At 36.2% G+C, this 20969-nt stretch overlaps 4 protein-coding genes across 4 annotated transcripts; all 4 read left to right on the top strand.

The window, feature by feature from the left end:
• The first annotated feature begins 337 nt into the window (after positions 1-337).
• On the top strand, positions 338-3607 carry LOC143460720 (ras-related protein Rab-28-like). The gene is made up of 7 exons (XM_076958329.1): positions 338-817; positions 1142-1238; positions 1382-1470; positions 1640-1763; positions 1974-2077; positions 2257-2334; positions 2425-3607. The coding sequence occupies exons 1-7, from the start codon at positions 740-742 to the stop codon at positions 2524-2526; spliced, it is 672 nt and encodes a 223-aa protein (XP_076814444.1). The 5' UTR covers positions 338-739; the 3' UTR covers positions 2527-3607.
• A 4666-nt stretch (positions 3608-8273) lies between these two features.
• LOC143459427 (developmentally-regulated GTP-binding protein 2-like) lies at positions 8274-11254 on the top strand. The gene has a single exon (XM_076956583.1). It carries the CDS (start codon positions 8327-8329, stop codon positions 9419-9421), a length of 1095 nt encoding a protein of 364 aa, XP_076812698.1. The 5' UTR covers positions 8274-8326; the 3' UTR covers positions 9422-11254.
• Positions 11255-11303: 49 nt separating this feature from the next.
• LOC143458980 (NF-kappa-B inhibitor-like protein 1) lies at positions 11304-12440 on the top strand. Its single transcript, XM_076955900.1, has one exon. The coding sequence runs from the start codon at positions 11304-11306 to the stop codon at positions 12438-12440; it is 1137 nt and encodes a 378-aa protein (XP_076812015.1).
• Positions 12441-12445: 5 nt separating this feature from the next.
• Positions 12446-20917, top strand: LOC143459426 (DNA damage-binding protein 1-like). Its single transcript, XM_076956582.1, has 27 exons — positions 12446-12978; positions 13122-13270; positions 13340-13456; positions 13585-13680; positions 14035-14160; positions 14223-14337; positions 14553-14650; positions 14748-14903; positions 14968-15079; positions 15223-15332; positions 15485-15587; positions 15672-15856; positions 16211-16370; positions 16463-16684; positions 16814-16921; positions 17089-17296; positions 17406-17517; positions 17670-17762; positions 17916-18042; positions 18135-18299; positions 18698-18792; positions 18867-19037; positions 19198-19307; positions 19526-19658; positions 19744-19883; positions 20276-20399; positions 20686-20917. Exons 1-27 carry the CDS (start codon positions 12777-12779, stop codon positions 20764-20766), a joined length of 3618 nt encoding a protein of 1205 aa, XP_076812697.1. The 5' UTR covers positions 12446-12776; the 3' UTR covers positions 20767-20917.
• Positions 20918-20969: the final 52 nt, after the last annotated feature.

Raw genomic sequence — 20969 nt, 5'->3', positions numbered from 1 at the left:
TTGCTACTGTGACGTCATATTGACAGACAATGTGTTCATACCTCATTTTAAAAACCGCTAGTGGGCACTAAAGAGTGTCCGGATTTTAGGCCACGAAAATATGGTAACCCTGTTATCTCATTAGTGTGATATATGAATTGATAAACATATTATTTTCAGAAAAAGTTGCTGCTTTTGAAGTGCTGTGTATTTGCAACGCAATCTTGTGTAACTTTTAAAATCTTACGACAATTTACTTGGGTCGCAAGATTTTATACATCTGAATTTTTTTTTAAAATGGGTCGCCTTAAAAACGTGTTGGGAACCACTGCTCTAAGCCAGCCTACAGCGCAATTTCTATTATGGTTACGGTCTAATGTCCGTCGCCCTGTACAAAGCATTGTAGTAGGCCTAGATAAAGTTTAAAGCTCCATTATTTCATAATGTGTTTCTCTTTCTTTTTTTTATGAATCAAACATGGGTTTGCTTTAACGTAATTGTAAAACACACCACTTGCTAATACGGAATAATGGGATCTAGGCTAGTGCAGAAGGGCCAGAGTGGAAAGTTTGGATTTAGTGCAGAAGTGCACAACCGCGTTCCGCGTAACGCATTTGTATACTTGGCCCCTGCTATCCAAACTGTAACGTCACCAGTTCTGCACTAGACCCAAGCATTCTTTAATATATTTAAGTCAAATAATTATTTGGTGAAAGTAGTGTACTATAAAGATATTCAGAAATTAAACTAACCTGTCTTCATGTCTGATTCTGAGGAGGATGAAGTTTTGGACAGTCGCTTAAAGTTGATTGTTGTTGGTGATGGTGCTTGCGGAAAGGTAGTTTAAGCCGAAGATTGCATTGCAGCAGAAACTTGCTTCTGCATTGTGATGTTGGCTTAACAAGGGTTTTTGTCATAAAGTTAAATAGATCATATCATGTATGACAATGCATTAATGTCGATATATATACAGTTCTTTTACATCACGATATTGTTTCTGTGATAAAATTTTCTCAAGTCTGAGAGGTTTGTAATTGGTAAATTTGCACTCTGTTAATTTGTTAACTAATGGTTAAAAAACTCAACTTTAGTACAACTCAACTCAACAGCATACTCCAACGTTATGTTCTGTGGTTATGTATTAAATATATTCATATTCCAGACCTCGATTGTAACTCGTTTTACACAAGATCAGTTTGGTAAACAATATGATCAGACTGTTGGTCTTGACTTTTTTATGAAAAGATTATCTCTTCCAGGTGGGCATGTTTAGGACTGGTGTATTCTACTATCTGGATAGAACTGGCTTGAAATCTTCTCTTTGATGCAGTTGTAAATATATCCATTCAAAAGATAAAGCCATAAAAACATTTATATATTGTTTCTACGCATTGTACTCTAGGTGACAAAAATGTGACATTGCAAATTTGGGACATTGGAGGTCAAACTTTGGGTGGAAACATGTTGGACAAGTACATTTATGGCTCACATGTAAGACTTGTATTTTTTGCCAGTCCTCCTTTTTTCCTGCTGCATTTCCGTTGATTAAATCTAAACTAGTAGTGTAAATTAATTTTCATTTCATCTAGAATACCAGTAGTTTTTATGCAAAAAACTGATATTAAGACGACTGATGCAGTAATACTTTTAAACATTGCAGGGTGTTCTTTTTGTGTATGATATTTCCAATAGTCAGAGTTTTGAGAATATAAGTGATTGGTTTACATCTGTGAAGGCTGTGCCTCAGGGCAAACAACCACATTTTGCTCTTGTTGGAAACAAAGGTAAGCTTTATTAAAACAGTTTTTTAAACAAGCTGGTTGAAATGTGTTTGTGTACATTGAAAAAGTATACCTATTTTCTTCCTCAGCTTAAAATTTTTGCTGAAGTATAAATATGGCTGTAGACTGTGATGCACATGCATGCACGCATATGGACTGTATGTTTATTTTGCTCATATATTGCTCTAAAAGCAACCTTTATGTGTTGCCTAGGTGATTTAGAGCATTTGAGAGTTGTTTCCAAATCAAAACATGAGTCATTTGCCTCTGATAAAGGAATGTCCAGTCATTTTATTTCGGCTAAAACTGGAGATTCAGTAAGTGTTGGTGTTATATATCAAAGAATTACTTTCTGTTACTCATTTTATTAATATTCGTAGATAGTATAATTCGTATAAAGTTTATTTATGTTAGTCCATGAAATAATGCTGTATGATAGATACAAGTACTTTTTCTATCGTCCATGTTATTGATGAAGATTTTGTTATTTTTGTAGGTGGCCCTTTGTTTTAAAAAGATTGCAGTCGATATTTTGAAAATAAAACTGTCTCGTGCTGAGTTAGATGCCACCCAAGTAAGTGTTAAAAATTTGATTAACCAAGAGATACTAGTTAGATGCAGTATGTTAATGAGATAAATACTATTTTGTGTTTTTTTTTTCCAGAGAGTTGTTAAAGCTGAAATTGAAAGCACTGGTGAAGCTAACAACTCTAAACTGAAGCAAAGAAAAAGGAAACCGACTAGTATACTTTGTTCTGTGCAATGATTACGTGTCATGAAAATGCTTTGTACTTCTGGTGTTGGCTGAAACCCAATGCCAAAAGCATAGAAGTTCTATGTAACCATATATTGCACTTAATTATTATTGAAAAACACAATTTCAACGTTTTTAAGGGTGAAATGTCAGGGGAGGCCGCACAGAACCTCTATGAAACTTGTTATGGAGTTTTATGTTTACATTCTATGGAGACAAAAATCAAATTACTTATGCACATTAGTTCTACTTGCTAAAATCATTGACCTACACCTAATTACAATAGGACCATAAAATCTTCAGTGAATTAAGGTCGCATGTCCCGCTTTTTAAGATACTGCAAGTGTGACCGGTATAGACAAAATTATTGCCCAAGAAGAAAATGGTCTTCAAACTAAACATACTTGCCGGTAAAAGCTTATTTTACCACAAGCTGTAGCCAGCATTGTAAGTTTTTTGAAATTTGGGGGTCAGAAATGAGATCAAGGGACACCACGAAATATTTAAGAGAGTGTGAATTTTTATGTCTGAACCTGCCAGTGAAAATTCTGTATCGATTGGTACCATTGTGTTTACCCACCCCAGTATTAAGGTTTTACACTGTAGCCAGATTTATTCTCTTGTAAAGTTTTTTAAAAAATATCTCAACTTTTTTTAGTAAACTGATTAGTAAATTAGTACGTGGTATGCTTGGTTCAGAGAGAACATATTTTTGTTTACTATACTTCACTGTATGAAGTTTCTAACTCTATAAGTTGTTATGCACTCAACTACATCAATAGTATTGTATGATGTATTTTTTAGTTTCTAAGATGAGGCTGGTGCTGCCTTGGTAATTTTACAGTGCTATATTTTCGTACTTTGATCACAATTACACAAAAGACTTTTATTACACTTTTTGATTGGTACAAATTTACAAATGATTTGGTTCGTTTCTGGCTACATATTGTGGAACCAACATAGAATATCTGCTTTTAACTGCCGTCGTTTGCGTGCTTCGAAATTATATTTTTGTATTTTATTGTGCTGTTTTAAGGACAGCCACTTGAATGTTTTCTGTTTGCATTCGATAAATAAAATGTGTCAATCTGTATTTGTCATTTCAAGTACCGTATTTTCACTTAAATATAGTTGTTCAAACGGTGCATTTTTGTTCGCCTATATCTCTAAAGACCTACTGAAACTAATGGCGAAGTAGGCAGTTATGCACGGTGTACCGACACTTAATCACGCGACATTTAATCACGCGACACTTAATCACCGACACATAATCACTTGGATATTTAATCACGCGACTTGGACACATAATCACTTGGACAGCGCCTTTGTCTATAGCCTGCCGCTGTCTGTCGAAGGTTGGCATTTTGGTCTCCTAGCGCTTTTTCAATGCCACCACCCGACATTGTGAACTTTCATACAGGGTATTGAAAAATACATTCAAATGCAACGTGCAACGTTTCTGCAAGGAATTGCTGGTATTCAACCTTCTATTCCAATGCGGTACAAGGCACTGAAACTGCGCGTGCAAAACACAGTTGACCGTTATCTGACATTGTTACCTAGTGTGTTCGGTAGCCTTCTCTGCGCAAACAATGTTTAATCATTTTAACAATTTCTTTTCAGGTTTATATTTGTTTTTCGTGTGTAGACATGCAATTTCCGATACTGTAAATGTGTGATTATGTGTCGAGTGATTAAATGTCCAAGTAATTATGTGTCGCGTGATTAAATGTCCAAGTGATAATGTGTCGGTGATTTAGCGTCGCGTGATTAAGTGTCGCGTGATTAGGTGTCACCAAACCGTTATGCACCTTGCGACACCCGAATTGCATCTTGCTCTGTAGCACCAGCGATGACAGAACCATTTTCCAAGTGGATTGACCCACTGTGGTATTGAGGATTACGTTAAAGAAGCCGAAATTCAAAAGTTTGATCAAAGTATTTTTTCCTCGCTCAGAGCACAAATTGTGTGTCTTTACGCTTCAAAAATCGCCTCAAAATGAAATGTATTCTCATATTTGTAGCGTACATACAAGAGCTGACTATTTTTACGTTCACTTTTGAGAACCATATAAAATAATTTTCTCAACACCTTATTATAACCCATTTATTGTAAGTTTTAGAAAGGTCAGCCAAGTTTTTGATAAACTAAGCTTGTATTGCGTATGGCCCATATCCGTACTCACATCATAATGAGTTTTTTAACGTTCTTCCTCCCAACATCTATCTATCCAACTCGATTATTTGATGAAAAACTCATATCAACGACGGCAATGTTCTATCTGCTTGATTGGCTGTATTAGTCATCGAAAATGTTCTCTCAATGATAAACAGCATAGCCAATAACCTCATGCGCGAAACGAGGCTGAAAACCACTATTATAGAGGGTCGCCGAGCTAAAAATGGAATCCAGAGTCATACGTAAAGACATGGCTTGGAAAATGAAGTAGAACAGTTCACTCAACAGGTGGCATAGCTCGTTAGAAGTTAAAAGAGAAAAATTACTATGAACGTTTGTGCTGGAAATTTTTCAAATAATATTTTTCATGTTTTCAAAATTTGTAATACTGAGTGGGAAAGAGTAGACTTAGTCTTGATTGCTTTGTTACAGTTAGGATTGGGATTTCGGAGCGGAATTAGCAAATTTCGGGATCGTTCCTGTAAGAAAATTATTCAAGTTTCACCACTGCTCTTATTGCAGTCTATGTCATGATTCGAGTATTCGATCATGACACGGTTTCATCATTCAACTTTATGATTTCTATAAGACTTTTATGATCTTTGAACTCATGCGAGCAGTGGATGCGTTGGTAGAGTCATGTAGAACAGTCTAATGTACTGTAGCTTAACTGCGAATAGTATGACGGCATGAAGCGAGTTTGTTTTGAGTGGATGCAGTATAATACTTGCAAAATACAACGGGCTGCGTGACCAACATATGGTGAAATAGTCACTTCGAGCCTAATAAGCCTACCGGTACTGGTTTTTAGATTATTTCTGCAAATTTAAACAGTCACAGCAGAGGGCGTTGTTTAAATGTTTATGGGCTATGAAAACGACCCATGTGGTTAGCCATGCTGTTTTTCGCGAAGTGACTATTTCTCCGGCGTCCGTTTACCAAAGTTGCTGAATCACAATATGGTGACCGGCAAATTTTCGCTGATGGTCGCCATTGGTCGGATGGGTTTATCACTCTCGTTTTAGATGAGTGGAAGAAAGCAATGCGTTGGCGTAGGCTAGTGCAGGAGTCACCAAACTGGCCGGATCTTGCCCGCGAGATCAGTTTGTCCGGCCCGGCTCACTGGGCCACAAATGAGCTTATTGTATTGTAGCCTATTAAACAAAGCAATAATCCGGCCTGCGATCGACAACTCTGATGCTTATCTGGGATCTCACTAAAAGGCTGAAACAAAGAAAATAGGCCAATAGTTAAAAACACTGTTTTCAATTTCAGCCCTTTCAGGCTTTTAGTGTGTCCTGTTATCTGGCCCTTTGTGAAAAAAGTTTGGCGCCCGGCGTAGTGGTTAATGATAGAGCTCGTATGCTGGAGGTCTCGGGTTCGAATCTTGCTAATGTTTGACTTCTTTTTTTGTTCAAATTCATGTTTGATATCTAATTTAGTCATGAGAGGTAAGAGATTGGTCGGAGGGGATTAGTTTTAAATTAAATTAGACTTTGGAAGAAACTGTGATTTTAACTTGAAAAATAATGTTTAGTTCTATTCCTCCCCTATAGCTTAGTAATTTAATCATGAAAAGTGAAAATTTGGGTCAGAGAGGATTAGTTTTAGGTTGAAACAATAACACTTTGAAACAAACACAGTTTGAAAAAATTAGTAAGCTACATCGTTTTTAGTTGAAAATTAGCATACAATTCAATCCACTGACTCAAAGCTATTTTTCACAGGCTTTTCTCTATTTTTTGTTAACTTCACTTAAATGTTCTAACATACATACATACATACATGGGTTATCCTTTGCCCCCAAGATCTCGTTAAAAAGTACCATGCTTCCCAGTGTGGCCGCCAACCGGTAGTAAACTGAACTTAACCTAAATTTTCCTTTTAATCTAAATCTAACTTGAAATGACCTCTATAAATAGCTAAAATCAACTTTTTGCACACCCATTCTCCTAACCTAACCGCCTACCTATAACAACAGCCAGTGTGACCTATGGTTATATTTAATAATGAAATAGCAATAGTCACTCTCATGTTTTTATCAGTTTAAAGCAGTGATTCCCAAACTGTGTGCCGCCACAGATTCTCAGGTGTGCCGCGAATCTTTTTGGAATTTTGGAAAAGAACTGTATAAATATTTAATATAAGGCATGCAGACAAGCATATACGACTTAAAAGTGCTCTAAATGCTTCAATAGCTGATAAATAGGCACATGTGACGATGAAACCAATTATGATATTGCCGATAGAGTAGGGTAATTGCCACGTGATCAACACGTGAAAATAAATTTTTTTAAAGCAACTTTTCTTTTGTAAGTTTGCCGCGAGCGTTTTATTATTTTTCTAAGTGTGCCACAAGCTGAAAAAGTTTGGGAACCACTGGTTTAAAGCATGTATCATGAATGTGGCCGAAATATATTTTTCCTCCATATACGTTTGTGACACTTTTTTGTTTTAAGATTTTGGTTTTGTTGTAAACGGCTAATTATGCATTGGCATAAATTACATATGCCAGGGAATATCGTCAACTTTTTTGAGTGGATACCTCCTGACATCTGTCCCTGGAAAACGCTGGAACGTGTTTTTGTGAGGACAATGAGCATTGTACAACGCGTATGAATACAGTTCTCTTTTTGTGACATCTCAAAACTGATAATGCAAACATTCCACTTTAATCTTTCAATTGTGGGCAACCTGCAGAGAAAACCATTAACAATCGCAACGGCCATCATGAGCCATTGCTTTGCAGTTTTACTGCATATTCACACGCCACGCCTCCATTCGGAGACCAGAATGACCAGACCAGAAACCAGGAGGAAACGTTATCTTACCCAAGGGCATTGCAATTTGCACCGATAGTTTTGTACTGCCCAGTATTACCCTAATTCTCATAATTGTGACATGAAGTCAGGTATGCTGCTTCACTACTAAGCTGACTACTGGTAATGCTCGTATGTGTGACAACTGACACTTATCACATTATGTATATACCTTAAGTTATACCTGAGTATAATGTGTCACAATACCCAGTGTCAGATTTTTGTGGGTGTCTCGGTGCCTTGGCAATTTTGAATTGGGCATTCAACATTCAGCTGAATGTGTGCCCACTGGGCACCCATTGTTTTTTTAATGATTGGTCTTAAATGCGCAATAAGGTTGCCCATGTGACTGATATCTGGATAATGCCATTGTGTAAGGTGTTATCTGTGCCAGGCTATGCTATGCATACAGCATAACGAGATTGTTTAAGAGATGTATTTACAGGAAATGGCTTTGGCAATTGTAATCAGACCATTTGGGAGAAAAAGAGGGGAGCTTTTTGTGAGGCACCCATTTTCAAAGTGCCAGGATGCCCCAGAGCATCTACTAAAAACAGTTAAGGTTATTCACTGCATCTTGTATGGCATGACTGAAGGTACCTACCGGTAGTACTATTATTTGAAATGTGTACAACGTGGATTCAAAAGCTTGGCTAAACATCAGCTCAACATTTTTACAACGATTAGAAATAATGTCATTGAAAGCAATACACCCAATGAAAAATAAAAACAATGTCATATTATTTCTGCATTTTAGGTGACTGCTTTATGTGTATCTGTTGGTTAACAGTGTTGCAAAATTAAACTTGACAATATGGGGATTTTGGAAAAAATATCTGAAATTGAGAGGGAAATAGCTAGAACGCAGAAGAACAAAGCAACAGAGTATCATCTTGGTTTGCTAAAAGCAAAGTTGGCAAGGTATCGAAGTCAACTGCTAGAAGGACCAAAGTCATCTAGTGCAAAAGGGGAAGGTTTTGATGTTATGAAATCGGGAGACGCCAGAGTTGCATTAATTGGATTTCCGTCTGTGGGAAAATCAACGCTTTTATCAACGCTTACCTCAACAACTAGTGAATGTGCATCTTATGAATTTACGACCTTGACATGTATTCCTGGTGTCATTCAGCATAACGGTGCAAACATCCAGCTTCTTGACTTGCCTGGAATTATCGAAGGGGCAGCTGCAGGTAAGGGCAGAGGCCGTCAAGTTATAGCGGTTGGTCGAACTGCTGACATAGTTGTTATGATGTTGGATGCGATCAAGGGTGACGTCCAGAAGGAACTCCTTACAAAAGAACTAGAAGCTGTCGGAATTCGTCTTAACAAAAGCAAGCCTCGTATTTATTTCAAGCAGAAGAAAGGTGGCGGTATTTCATTTAATGCCACCTGCACTTTAACAAAAATCAATGAAAAAATGGTACAGCTTATTCTGCATGAATATAAGATATTTAATGCTGATGTTGTTTTTCGTGGTGATTATACCACTGATGAGTTTATTGATGTAGTAGTTGGGAATCGTAAGTACATGCCTTGCTTGTATGTGTACAACAAGATAGATCAAATTTCTATTGAAGAAGTTGATCGCATTGCAAGACAGCCCCACTGTGTTGTGATTAGTTGTAACATGTTGCTTAATTTGGATTATCTGAAAGATATGGTGTGGAACTATTTGAACCTTATCACTGTTTACACAAAGAAACCTGGACAGAAGCCGGACTTTGATGATGGACTCATCTTAAGATCAAATTGTACTGTAGAACATGCCTGTCATTCAATACATAGAACTCTTGTTGAAAATTTTAAATATGCCCAGCTATGGGGAAAAAGCGCTAAATATAATGGACAGCATGTTGGGCTTTCTCACAAGTTGTGCCATGAAGATGTTGTGTTAATAGCAAAAAAATAAATTAAGTTTATGCCTTGTGCTTTGGAAGTTTTGTGTTCAGTAAGCTGACAATATCTTTTTGGAAATATTCTCAATTCTTAGAATTATTAAAATGAGAGTACAGAATAACTACCGGTAATTGACGTTGTGGTTATTTTGTGAATATTGTGATTTGAGCATATTGGCGATGGCAGATCTGTGTTTTACACTCCAAATTAAAAAATAATGGATATAAATATACCAGCATATTTTAAGCTATTTTTTCTTATTTGTAAACCTGTATATGAATTTGATTTATTTGTAAATAATAGGGATGGAATGAGTTCATTATTATGAGTCCAAGTACTCGGTTGTGTAGTGTCATATTTTCTATAATCTGACTTGGTCGAATATTGCCCAATACTTTGCAGTTGGCATCATGCATACTAATTATAGTCACTATTTTTACACCAACAGCCAGTTTATATTCGATTGTATCAATGAACAATCATATCTTTAAGTCTAGTGTTGCCTTTAATAGCAAAAGTTTTTGATTAGTTTTTTGTTTTATTTGTGACATAAGTTTTCTAGAGTCAGTAGTGAGTATTTTTTATTACAAATACAGGTTGTTTAAAAAAATGAGATGCAACAAGAATTAAATCGATAAATTAATAATATGGGCAAATTAGATATAAACAAAAATTTAATAGCCTAGATAAGTAAACAAGTCAATAAATTCTTTGATACTGAGATACTGTTGCATATCTATAGTCGCCTTCTATATCAACAATTACTAAATCTGACCATACAGCTTACTTTTCAAAACCTTCTTAAAAACTGTTGTGATAACTTCTTTCAATCATGGACTGTTCAATGCGTTTTCAGCCAAGTTAAAAAGGACTTGGCTTTATGCATTTCTACATTTGAGCATTTAATTGAGTCAGCATAGGCTTAATGTGGAACAAAATACTGTATCAACAAGAAGTCATATCACCAGGTGCTGTTTTCCAGTATTTCACAAAGCTCTCATTTTTTATTGTATGGTGACTTAAGCCTGTTGGTGAAGATTTAGATCAAGTAGACTAAAAACCGAGTGAAGTCGTGACTTCATGTCCACCATCAGGCATGCTAAGTGCCTTGCCAAGACCCAGTCATGTGCTTTTAGTGAACATCGAACCAACAACCTCTCCGACATCAGCCAGCCGCTCTTACACTAGCCTACACAGCCAACTTGCAAAGGTGTCATGATCCTTACACTGACAACGATTGTTACTCTACTCTTTATTGAAAAAATACAATCTCACAGAATAGTTGCAATATAAGTAAGTGACATCATTAATGACATTCAGTTGTGATGTCATATCTAAGTGTGGGCTTAACCAAGTAGCAACTTTCAATACTCAAACTCAACCAGTCTGAGTACTTTCATTTTTGTTCCATCCCTAGTGAATAAATAATGTGAATAATGTAATGCACTTTACTTGTGCCTCTGCTGGTTGCATGCTTGGTAATAATTGACATTAACGCATAAGACATTTTTTGGAAATATGGTTCACTATTACTTAACCATTATACTGTTTCAAATAATTGTTAAATTTATATCCAATGTTGTATTTTAATACCTTTTATCACTAGGTCCTTTAAGTGCTACTCATAAGGAAATGCTTTTTGGTGTTGCATTGTTCATTTTTATGCATGTTGTAGGCAAACTGTTTAACATTGAGCCATAAATTTTTGGTAATCATTTTCCTGACTCTAATTTGGTGTTAAAATTTCTTGATGTTATTAAGCTTATTGTCAGTTACATCCGCTTTCAATTTGGTTTTGACAATGGATTCGTATGCCCATTTATTTAAAATGGAAATTATTTTCCAGCTACTTGTAGCTTGTGATTGTGAAATAGGGCTTATTGTTTTGAAATGTGATGGTGCAAAAGCGCGTCAAGCAGAAAATCTTTACATATGTGCAAAGTGGCTCTTTGATGAAGCTAAAACACTATCTTGAAACCTGTCAGAAAAACAGTGATGATTTCCATGTTGATTTTGTCACTGGAGAAATGCACAGGACACCACTGCATGTGGCTTGTCTGTTAGGCGATGACCCAGTCACAAGGTGCCTGTTGCGGTTTGGGGCAAATGCAGGGAGAAAGGATAGGGATGGAGACACTCCTCTACACTTGGCCGCAAAGTATGTTGGTGAGGAGGGAAATTATTCGGATCACAAACTCCTCATAGATCCTTTGATTAAGGAGTTTCCCGATGCGATACATATGAAAAATAAATGGGGTGAAACCCCAAGTCAAATTTTGCAAGAAGCAAAGGAGAAACATAAACAGTTTCTGGAGGAAGAAAGTATGGCTTGGGGTGAGGAGATTGGAAGTTGTTACAAACCCCAAGAGGAAGCTAATGACTCAAGTATTGGTATGATCACAAATAAATCCTGGAACGAGAAATTAGCGAATGAATGGGAAGATGATTGTGCAGATCAAGGTTTTTCCCAACAATACTTTATAGATAAAGAATGGGCAAACAATGTTCCTGATTACCCAACTTTTGAACAGTGGGCTGATCGAATGGCAGCTGAATACAAGCGAAAGTATCCATCTGCATCTGAAAAGCTTAAGAGAAGGAAAGAGGAGAATCGAAAGCGAAAATTTGCTGAAATAAGAGACATGACTGATCGTCTTGAAAAGGAACAAGAAAAATATCGCAAGCGGATGGCAATTAAGAAGTCAGAGGTGTTGGACTCAAAGCATAAAAATTACAAAGAAAAGATGTCAAAACATGTTTCAAACCAAGATTCTCTACATAAACTTCGCTTTAGAGATATTCCCTGGCCATGCCATGGAAACGTTAAGGAAATGACTGAAGTAATTATGAGGGGCTTTGTGGGAGATGATCGAAAAGAAAGAAGAAAGTATATTTTAAAACAGCAAATATTATGGCATCCTGACAAATTTATGCAGCGCTGTATTGACATGTTAGATGATCGTGATAAAGAAAGTATTTTACAAACCGTTAAAGTTTTATCGCAATCTTTGAATGAACTGCTTAATCAATGATTTGAGATTTTCATCTGAACTCGTAAATAAATCTTATTAAACTGAAATAAAAATATTTGCTTGCTTAAATTGTTTTTACTGGACTTATGAAGTTAATTCTTATTAGAATAATTGCTTATTGTTTTGCATTTAAAAAAACCTGCTTGTGCTTCGAAAGTTAGTCTGTAAGTTTGAAATAGTTTGCTTCTGCCACAGTTACCTTGCTTTACTCTTGCTTAAGTACATTATATCATGCTGATTGCTTTCCCATTTTTTTTGGAAGTTCTGTTTTTTTTATTGCCATTGTCAAATATGAATTAGTCACAAGTTTAATGACCTAGAAAATGTCAGTCTTTCATGTTCTTTTTGATCCATGGAACACGATTCTTCAACCAGTGTTTTCTGCATTTTCAGCAAAATGCATGTTGGATAATTTTGAATTTATCACAACACTCATTACTTGCAAAGCTCGTGAAAACATTACAAGACCTAAGAAAAATGTCCTTCAACTATGTTGTTACTGCTCATAAGCCAACAGCTGTTAATAAATGCATTACTGGTAAGTAGAGTGCAGTGCTCATCGCTGTAGACATAATTTCATTAGCAAATTACTGTACACCATCAACTCATCATATCTTCAATTTTTGCTTGATAATTATAATTAATTATTGTAGCTGTTCATATCTGACATTATTTTTGCAGGAAACTTTACCGCCCCAAATGAATTAAATTTGCTGATTGCAAAAAACACACGGTTAGAGATATTTATGGTATCTCCAGAAGGCTTGAAGCCAGTAAAAGAGCTCAGCATTTATGGAAGGATTGCAGTTATGGAATTGTTTCGACCACAGGTTTCAGTGCATAATGCATTCATATTTTACGTTTATGACAGATAGAGCTTATGCTTTTATACTGTTCAGGGGGAAGAAAAGGATCTATTGTTCATTTTAACAGAACGAAATCATGGCTGTATACTTAACTACAAGAAGAAAGAAGATGGGTGCGAAATTATTACCAAAGCTAGTGGGGATCTTAGTGTAAGACTTTATATCACTGTTATAGTAAAATGATTGTGATAATGTTTTAACTGATCAGATATGACAATAATCAAAATACTGTCAATAATAATCAAATACTGTTCTAACCAACTGATATCTTATTAAAGGACCCAATTGGGCGACCACCAGAAACAGGCATTATTGGGATCATTGACCCAACAAGCAAGTTGATAGGCCTGCGCTTGTATGAAGGTGTATTCAAGGTTTGTTTTTGTATTAGTAATAATTCTAATTCGTGCCAAGTCAAAGGTCTCCAATCTGCTGGCCACATTTAGCCTGTAAATTACAATTATTACTTATTAGCCTATAGATTACAGTGTGGTCTAAGATACAAATTCGTCAGGCTCGATATGAAATGATTCCAAAATTTGTTTCATGTTATTTCCAAAAATTTGTGTGTTCTTGTGGGTTTTATTGCTTGGGTACTGCCCGTCGCCAAAGTTCATTTTGGATTTTTGGCTTGCAGTATGAAAAGGTTGAAGACCCTTACATTAAGTAATCACCATTCTTTGTTTTAAGCTAAATGGTGATTTGCACAAAGTTTGCTTATCTAACAGTTTCTACCATACGATCCTTCGTCAGAAGAGCTAAGACCATTCAACATTCGCATTGAAGAACTCAGTGTCATTGATGCTCAATTCTTACACGGTTATTCAACACCAACAATGGCTATCATCTATCAGGTATGCACAGACCAAGCCGAATGTCTAGGACATAGACTATAGCTAAAAAACTCTTTTTCCAGAATTCACAAGGAAGACATGTGAAAACTCACATAGTGGATGTGAGGGATAAAGAAGTCAAACCTGGACCATGGAAACAGGAAAATGTGGATGCAGAGGCCAACATGATAATTGCTGGTGGAAAAATCTTTCCATTTTCTTGGAATTATCATATATAGAATTTGTTGTTATCGTCCTTATTAATGTATATCACTGTGTAGAATAAGGTTAGCTTTGGGCTTTAGCCAAAAAATATAAGACCCAAAGCGTCCAATGTGTTTGTGGGATATTTTTGTATTTCGTATTTTGATACTTTAACTTTATGATATATTTATACATTTTCTTCTCTTCAGTTCCGGAACCTTTGAAGGGTTGTGTTATTATTGGACAGGACTCCATAACTTACCATAATGGTGACAAATACATTCCAATTGCGATACCTGAAGTAAAGGTAAAAACAAAGATCAAGTTAGTGCGTAGTCTTTTGACTTGATCAAGGTGTCTACAATGTCTTAAAATATTTTTATAAGGATTTCTGTTTTATGCAGCACACCATCAACTGCTTTGCACCGATTGACAAAGATGGATCGCGATATTTGCTGGGCGATCTCGCTGGTAATCTTTTTATACTTCTTTTTGAGAAAGAAGAATTGATGAACGGAGATGAAAGTGTCCGAGACCTAAAAATTGAGTTTTTAGGAGAGGTTGGTATGATGTGACCCAGTGTGTGGTGGTAATGTTTATCAACTGACACCTTGTGTGTTGCAGGTATCAATTCCTGAATCTATTAGTTACCTCGACAATGGGGTTGTTTACATTGGGTCTCGACTTGGCGATTCCCAACTGGTTAATTTACATACAGAGCCAGTTCAGCAACATGGTAAGTGTAAAAATCTTTATGGAGGTCTTAGCTAGTCTTGGTCTGGCACATTGTGTGCTATGTATAATTGTGTGTATACAATTATACATATACAGTAGACAATATTTCATATAGACGTAAACATCGCAATTTTGTATTTGCAGATGGGTCATCTGCATCACCAACTATGGTAACTGTGATGGATACTTACACGAACTTAGGTCCTATTGTGGACATGTGTGTTGTTGATCTTGATCGGCAAGGTCAAGGACAGGTATTTTGGTCATTGTGAATTTGTGACTCACTGACTCTAATGTACTGTATTTCAATGAATGTGTTTGCAGATTGGCTACAGTTGTATCTGTTTTTATGTGAAATAATTCTTAACAAAATATGTCTACACTTCCACTTATATTGTTTCTGCAGCTTGTAACTTGTTCAGGAGCATTTAAGGAAGGAAGTTTGCGCGTAATACGAAATGGGATTGGCATACAAGAACATGCAAGCATCGATCTGCCAGGAATTAAGGGTAATTTTTTTACCAAATCTCTCATAATAGACAAAATGTATTGTACACTGTCTGTGTAAAGTACATGCACTGTGCATATTTCAGGCCTATGGCCGTTAAAGGTCTCATCTTCAAAGAATACATATGATACACTTGTCATATCATTTGTTGGCCACTCAAGGGTGCTAAAACTCAGTGGTGAAGAAGTAGAAGAAACAGAACTTTCTGGTTTCGATGATGAAAAGCAAACGTTTCTTTGCACCAATGTTTGTTTTGATCAGTTGCTCCAGGTTGGTGTAATATTTTAGACCTATTTCCTTTTTTAGATGTCAAGCCTTTAATTCTTCTGACAGTCATAATGTATATATGATGAGTGTTTTTGGGTACGGAAACATAACATAAAAACCTCATCGGTCTCTCAAAATTTCTACTTTTGCAACTATCGCAGAAAATTAGCATTAGTTCTCAAAAGTAGCAGTCTCTTAAAGTTTCTTTTGCGATTTCTTCAAAGTTACTAGCGGTTGCCAAAGTCAAACCTTAAAAACACTGCTTAATCCTATTGTGAGCAAGTGATCTTGCGTATACATATTTTATCTTGCTATAAGGTTGATCATGATTCTATTAAAGCATCAACATTGGTATAGATTACTGAATGCAGTGTACGGCTTTTATCTTGTTCTGAGAGAAAATGTGTATTCGAGTGGAAGCCAAAAGATGATCGGCACATTAGCGTTGCCACATGCAATCACTCACAAATACTGCTAGCAGTTGGAAATTTGCTTTATTATCTTGAAATTAAACTAGGTTGGTTTAATAGGCATGGTAGTTCTGTCATTCGTGTTGTAAATAAGTGATATTATACAAAATCCTTCGATTAAAATTATTTGTTATTTCAGGTGAAGTGGAAGAGTGCCAACATGTTGATCTTCCACATGAAGTTGCGTGTCTCAGCATTGATCCCTTGGAATTTGACAGTGGCGGAAAAGGAGATGGAATGGATGTCGAATCCACACCACCAGTTTCAAAAATATGTGCAGTTGGATTATGGAGAGATAACACAGCAAGAGTTCTTAAAATTCCAACCCTGGAGGAAATGTATCAGGAAAAGCTGGCTGAAGGTAACTTTTGTTTTATTTTTATGATGATCTTGTAGTGACTTTGTTTAAATATTATATTATACTATCATTATAAATCTTCTATTTAAGTATCTTAGATTCTAAAAATGAGTACTGGGCTTTAATTTTTAGAAATTATTCCACGATCCATCCTTTTGGCACAATTTGATCGCATCAATTATCTTTTGGTTACACTTGGAGATGGGACTCTCATTTACTTCACACTAAGTGCCACCACTGGTTAGTTTACTTAGGCCTTATTTCGAGAGTTTTGTTTTAATTTTTTTTTGCTAAAGCTTGTGAAGAGTAGACCAACTAAGTTACTAAGTGAATAAGATTTTTGAAGAGGTCACATGTATCAAATCCAATGATTTCTTTCTTACAAAGTAAATTTATTTCAATTTCAGGCAACTTAACAGACAAAAAAAGGGTACCATTAGGAACACAGCCAACCTCACTCCGTGCTTTCACGTCGGGTGGAACTCGTACCGTGTTTGCTTGTTCTGACCGACCTACTGTTATTTATAGCTCTAATAAGAAACTTGTTTTTTCAAACGTCAATTTGAAAGAAGTGTCTCATATGTGTCCCCTTGACTCAGAAGGCTACCCTAACAGGTCGGTTAGAATTGATTTCTATCAGATAGGATTTCATAAAACATGAAATGTACCGCTCCTAATTATTGCTTATACATTCTCTAAGCAACATAACATACTGTTGACACAGTTTAGCACTCGCTAACGGAAGCACTTTACTGATTGGCACAATTGATGAAATTCAAAAGTTGCATATACGAACTGTACCTTTGCAAGAGTCTCCCAGGCGTATTGCTTATCAGGTGGATGTTGTTTTATGAGTATACTTGTATTCTTGCTGGCACATTACCGGTTATTATTTTCTGTGATCATTTTGAGAAGGTTGAACAATAATTTTTTGAATTCACGTTTATGGACAACACTTTCATTATTCTTGCGTGCAATCATATTACAGGAAGAATCTCAGTGCTTTGGTGTTGCAACACTTCGAACTGATATTGTAATGAACGGGAAGCCTGAGTCAAGCAGGCAAAGTGCCAGCCTAAGAGTGAGTAACTTACATTTTATAGTTGCTTTAGCTTGCTTAAATCCTACCAACGAAATAAAATGGTGCTGTGGCAAAAACAAAAATGACCTGTCTTTTCTATATTACTGTTATTGGTCCAATGTTAGTAAATTTTATGGCACATTTGTTTCATAGGCATCAACAAGCTCGAAAAGTGGGCCTATAGAAACTGCAAGTCGTTCTCTTGATATTGGTAAAAGTTTATTTGGAGACGAACTTGACATAGGAAGCTTTCTTGTCATTGACCAACATACTTTTGAAGGTAGCGATCACGATTCTATGGCATAAAAAAAATTTGCGTTAGTTTAAATATTACAACGATCACATTTTTTCTTAATCACTGTGTTTGGGCAGTTCATCACTCTTTTGAGTTTGCACTCCATGAAGAACCAATGAGTGTTATGTCGTGCCAACTCGGTGAAGACAACGCTTCTTATTTTGTTGTGGGAACTGCTTTGGTATATCCAGAGGAAACAGAGCCGAAAATAGGAAGAATATTCGTATTCCGATATTTTGAAAGTACGTCGTTGTTTTCGGTCATTTGTGGTAGTTTTTTTACAGGAGAACAGTGGTCAGAGCGCCAGCTAGCAATCTTACGTACTGAATTCAGTGTTCAGCCATGGTTCATGGTTCTGGTGAACAGTTCCAAAATCTGGCAAAAAAAAAGTTAAGAAAAAATGCTTGCATCTGAAAACGCATAATCTCAAGAATAATAGTCGGGATTAGAGCGGTAGGGAATCATCGCCGATTTTCAGTCGTGCAAAGACCTTTTTCCGTCAAAGGATAAACATTCCGTTACAATAACATGGTCCACGATATATCCCAATTAAAGTGGATCTTAAATTATTGTGCACTTCCTAAGTTACTCGTTTTTTCATATAACAAAACGATTTAGCAGATTTGCGTTTATTTTGCAGATAAATTGACAGTAGTTTCAAGTAAAACTGTCCGTGGAGCGGTTTATTCCTTGTGTGAATTCAATGGCAACGTCTTAGCTTCTATTAACAACACCGTAAGCTTAACATGAATGTTCGTTTTGTACAGATAAAATAAGGTCTTTTGTGGTGATCAAAATGTTTCTTACAGGTTTGTGTTTACCAGTGGACTGTTGAGCGTGAACTGCATGTTGAGTGCAGTCATCAGTCGAATATACTTGCATTGTATTTAAAATGTAAAGGAGATTTTGTGCTAGTTGGGGATCTTATGCGATCAATGAACATCTTGTCATACAAACACATAGAAGGAAATTTGGATGAGGTAAATTTTTATCTTGATGAAATTAGCTCTTAGGAGCTTGGTGATTGGCTTATTGGTAATAATTATTTGTCGATAAATCTTTCTAAAATTTAGAAACTACTGTATTAATCCTTACTGGTTGTTTATAACAACTGTTCATTATAAAATTCAATACTTGTAGATTGCGAGAGATTACAATCCGAATTGGATGTCAGCTGTGGAGATTATAGACGATGATAACTTCTTGGGGGCGGAAAATTTCTACAATTTGTTTGTTTGTCAAAAGGATAGGTAATTTCTGCTTAAAATAAAAGAAAAGTAAAGGTGATTCTGTTACATGAAGATCTTGGTGATTCTGTTACAGTTCACTGCAGTGAATTTGCTTCAGCTTTTGTCATCTTGCTCGTTTCTTCGCGGTTTTATCTTATTTTACTTCGATTTTTCATGAGCACATGTTAGATTATAGCAACTGTTCGGATGAAGTCATGATTTTATATTATCTCCAACAGTGCCGCCACCACTGATGAAGAACGATCCCGACTTCGTGAAACTTGCTTATTCCATTTGGGTGATTTTGTTAATATTTTTCGTCATGGTTCGCTTGTAATGCAGAACGTCGGTGAAACTTCTGCAGCAGGACAGGTGTGTACGGTATACAGACAAATCACCGCAACTGTTCGAAGTAATCTTTAAAATGACAAATATTGGTCAAATTTTGTTTTCATAGAGCCATATTTTGTTTGGAACAGTCCACGGGTGTATAGGTGTTGTGACCTCGTTGAACGAAGATCTGTATGATTTCCTCTCATCCGTAGAAAGCCAGTTGGCAAAGATCATCAAAAGCGTTGGCAACATCGATCACGAATCATATCCTTTTAATTGAAAACCACCGAGTTTAATTATACCTTCATAGTTTGGTGCGATGATATCATTGCAGAAAATCCCGATCTTAACATATTAATGTGACTGTTTTTCAACGATCAGTCCCGGTAATTGTTAAAAGTTGTTTACGGTTTTCGATTTCTCTTGTAAGTTGAGTGTTTTCTATTTTGTTTTCAACTATTCCTAAACAAACAAGCTAGGCTTTTGCCATACACTACTGCATAATTGTACTCTACTTTTTTTTCAACAGCTTAATTCGTTGTCGACTTGAGAGTGCATTTATTTTCTTAATGTACACGATTTACATATCATGTCATTCACGGCTGCATTTGTATTATCTGTCTCACATGTTTATTTTTCCTTAACCTTGTTATCACGTGGAGGTCGTTTTGCACCAACCGCAAAGTTGAAGAACACAAGGGCTTTGTTGACGGTGATCTGATCGAGAACTTTCTAGACCTTTCGCAAGATAAGATGCACGAAGTTGCAAAAAACTTAACCGTACGTCTTCTCGATGCCAAATCGTTAATTTAGCGGTGTAGATTTTATTCAGTATTCAAATAGCCCTGGGGAGATTCATGTTATTTTTTGTAAGCTGATAACTTATTCTCTCAGGAGTGTGTTTTCTATTAAAGATATAATTCAGTTTGTGTCAACAGTTCATATAAATGTTGTGGCTATGCGATAACTTTTTCTAACGAAGTTGACCCTAGTGATTTATACTGTGTCGTAGCCTACATGGCACCTGCAAAAAGTTTAATTTGCAATATAAATGAAAATTTTACAGATAAAAGAAGACGGCACAAAGAGAAATGCAACCGCAGAAGACGTTATCAAAGCTGTTGAAGAAATGAGCAGAATACATTAGCCGCTCGTTTGCACCCTGTTGACATACCAATCTCATCGGTCTTGGCAAAGCAAGATAGTCATCAAGGATGTAACAACCTAGACGCTATGCGAGACAATTTGGTTTAAAGGTCTACTTATCTTCCTTTAAAATAAACGCGCTGGTGTTCTTGTCCGAAGCCTCTCTTCTGGACAAAAGCTCGGTTTTTCCCTGTAGGTAACCGA

Source organism: Clavelina lepadiformis, chromosome 5, assembly GCF_947623445.1.
Source record: "Clavelina lepadiformis chromosome 5, kaClaLepa1.1, whole genome shotgun sequence".
In the NCBI taxonomy this organism is placed as follows: Eukaryota; Metazoa; Chordata; class Ascidiacea; order Aplousobranchia; family Clavelinidae; genus Clavelina; species Clavelina lepadiformis.
Note: the sequence above shows the minus strand (reverse complement) of the source record. Positions and strands in the feature narration are given on the sequence as shown.

Bases quoted from the DNA above. Each gene is read 5' to 3' on its own strand.
- LOC143460720 (XM_076958329.1), top strand. From the start codon at position 740: ATGTCTGATTCTGAGGAGGATGAAGTTTTGGACAGTCGCTTAAAGTTG. The intron at 1,239-1,381 runs GTGGGCATGTTT...ATTGTACTCTAG, and splicing joins GAAAAGATTATCTCTTCCAG to GTGACAAAAATGTGACATTG. The intron at 1,471-1,639 runs GTAAGACTTGTA...TAAACATTGCAG, and splicing joins AGTACATTTATGGCTCACAT to GGTGTTCTTTTTGTGTATGA.
- LOC143458980 (XM_076955900.1), top strand. From the start codon at position 11,304: ATGGTGCAAAAGCGCGTCAAGCAGAAAATCTTTACATATGTGCAAAGT.
- LOC143459426 (XM_076956582.1), top strand. From the start codon at position 12,777: ATGTTCTTTTTGATCCATGGAACACGATTCTTCAACCAGTGTTTTCTG. The intron at 14,161-14,222 runs GTATGCACAGAC...CTCTTTTTCCAG, and splicing joins CAATGGCTATCATCTATCAG to AATTCACAAGGAAGACATGT. The intron at 18,043-18,134 runs GTAGCGATCACG...GTGTTTGGGCAG, and splicing joins TGACCAACATACTTTTGAAG to TTCATCACTCTTTTGAGTTT.
- LOC143459427 (XM_076956583.1), top strand. From the start codon at position 8,327: ATGGGGATTTTGGAAAAAATATCTGAAATTGAGAGGGAAATAGCTAGA.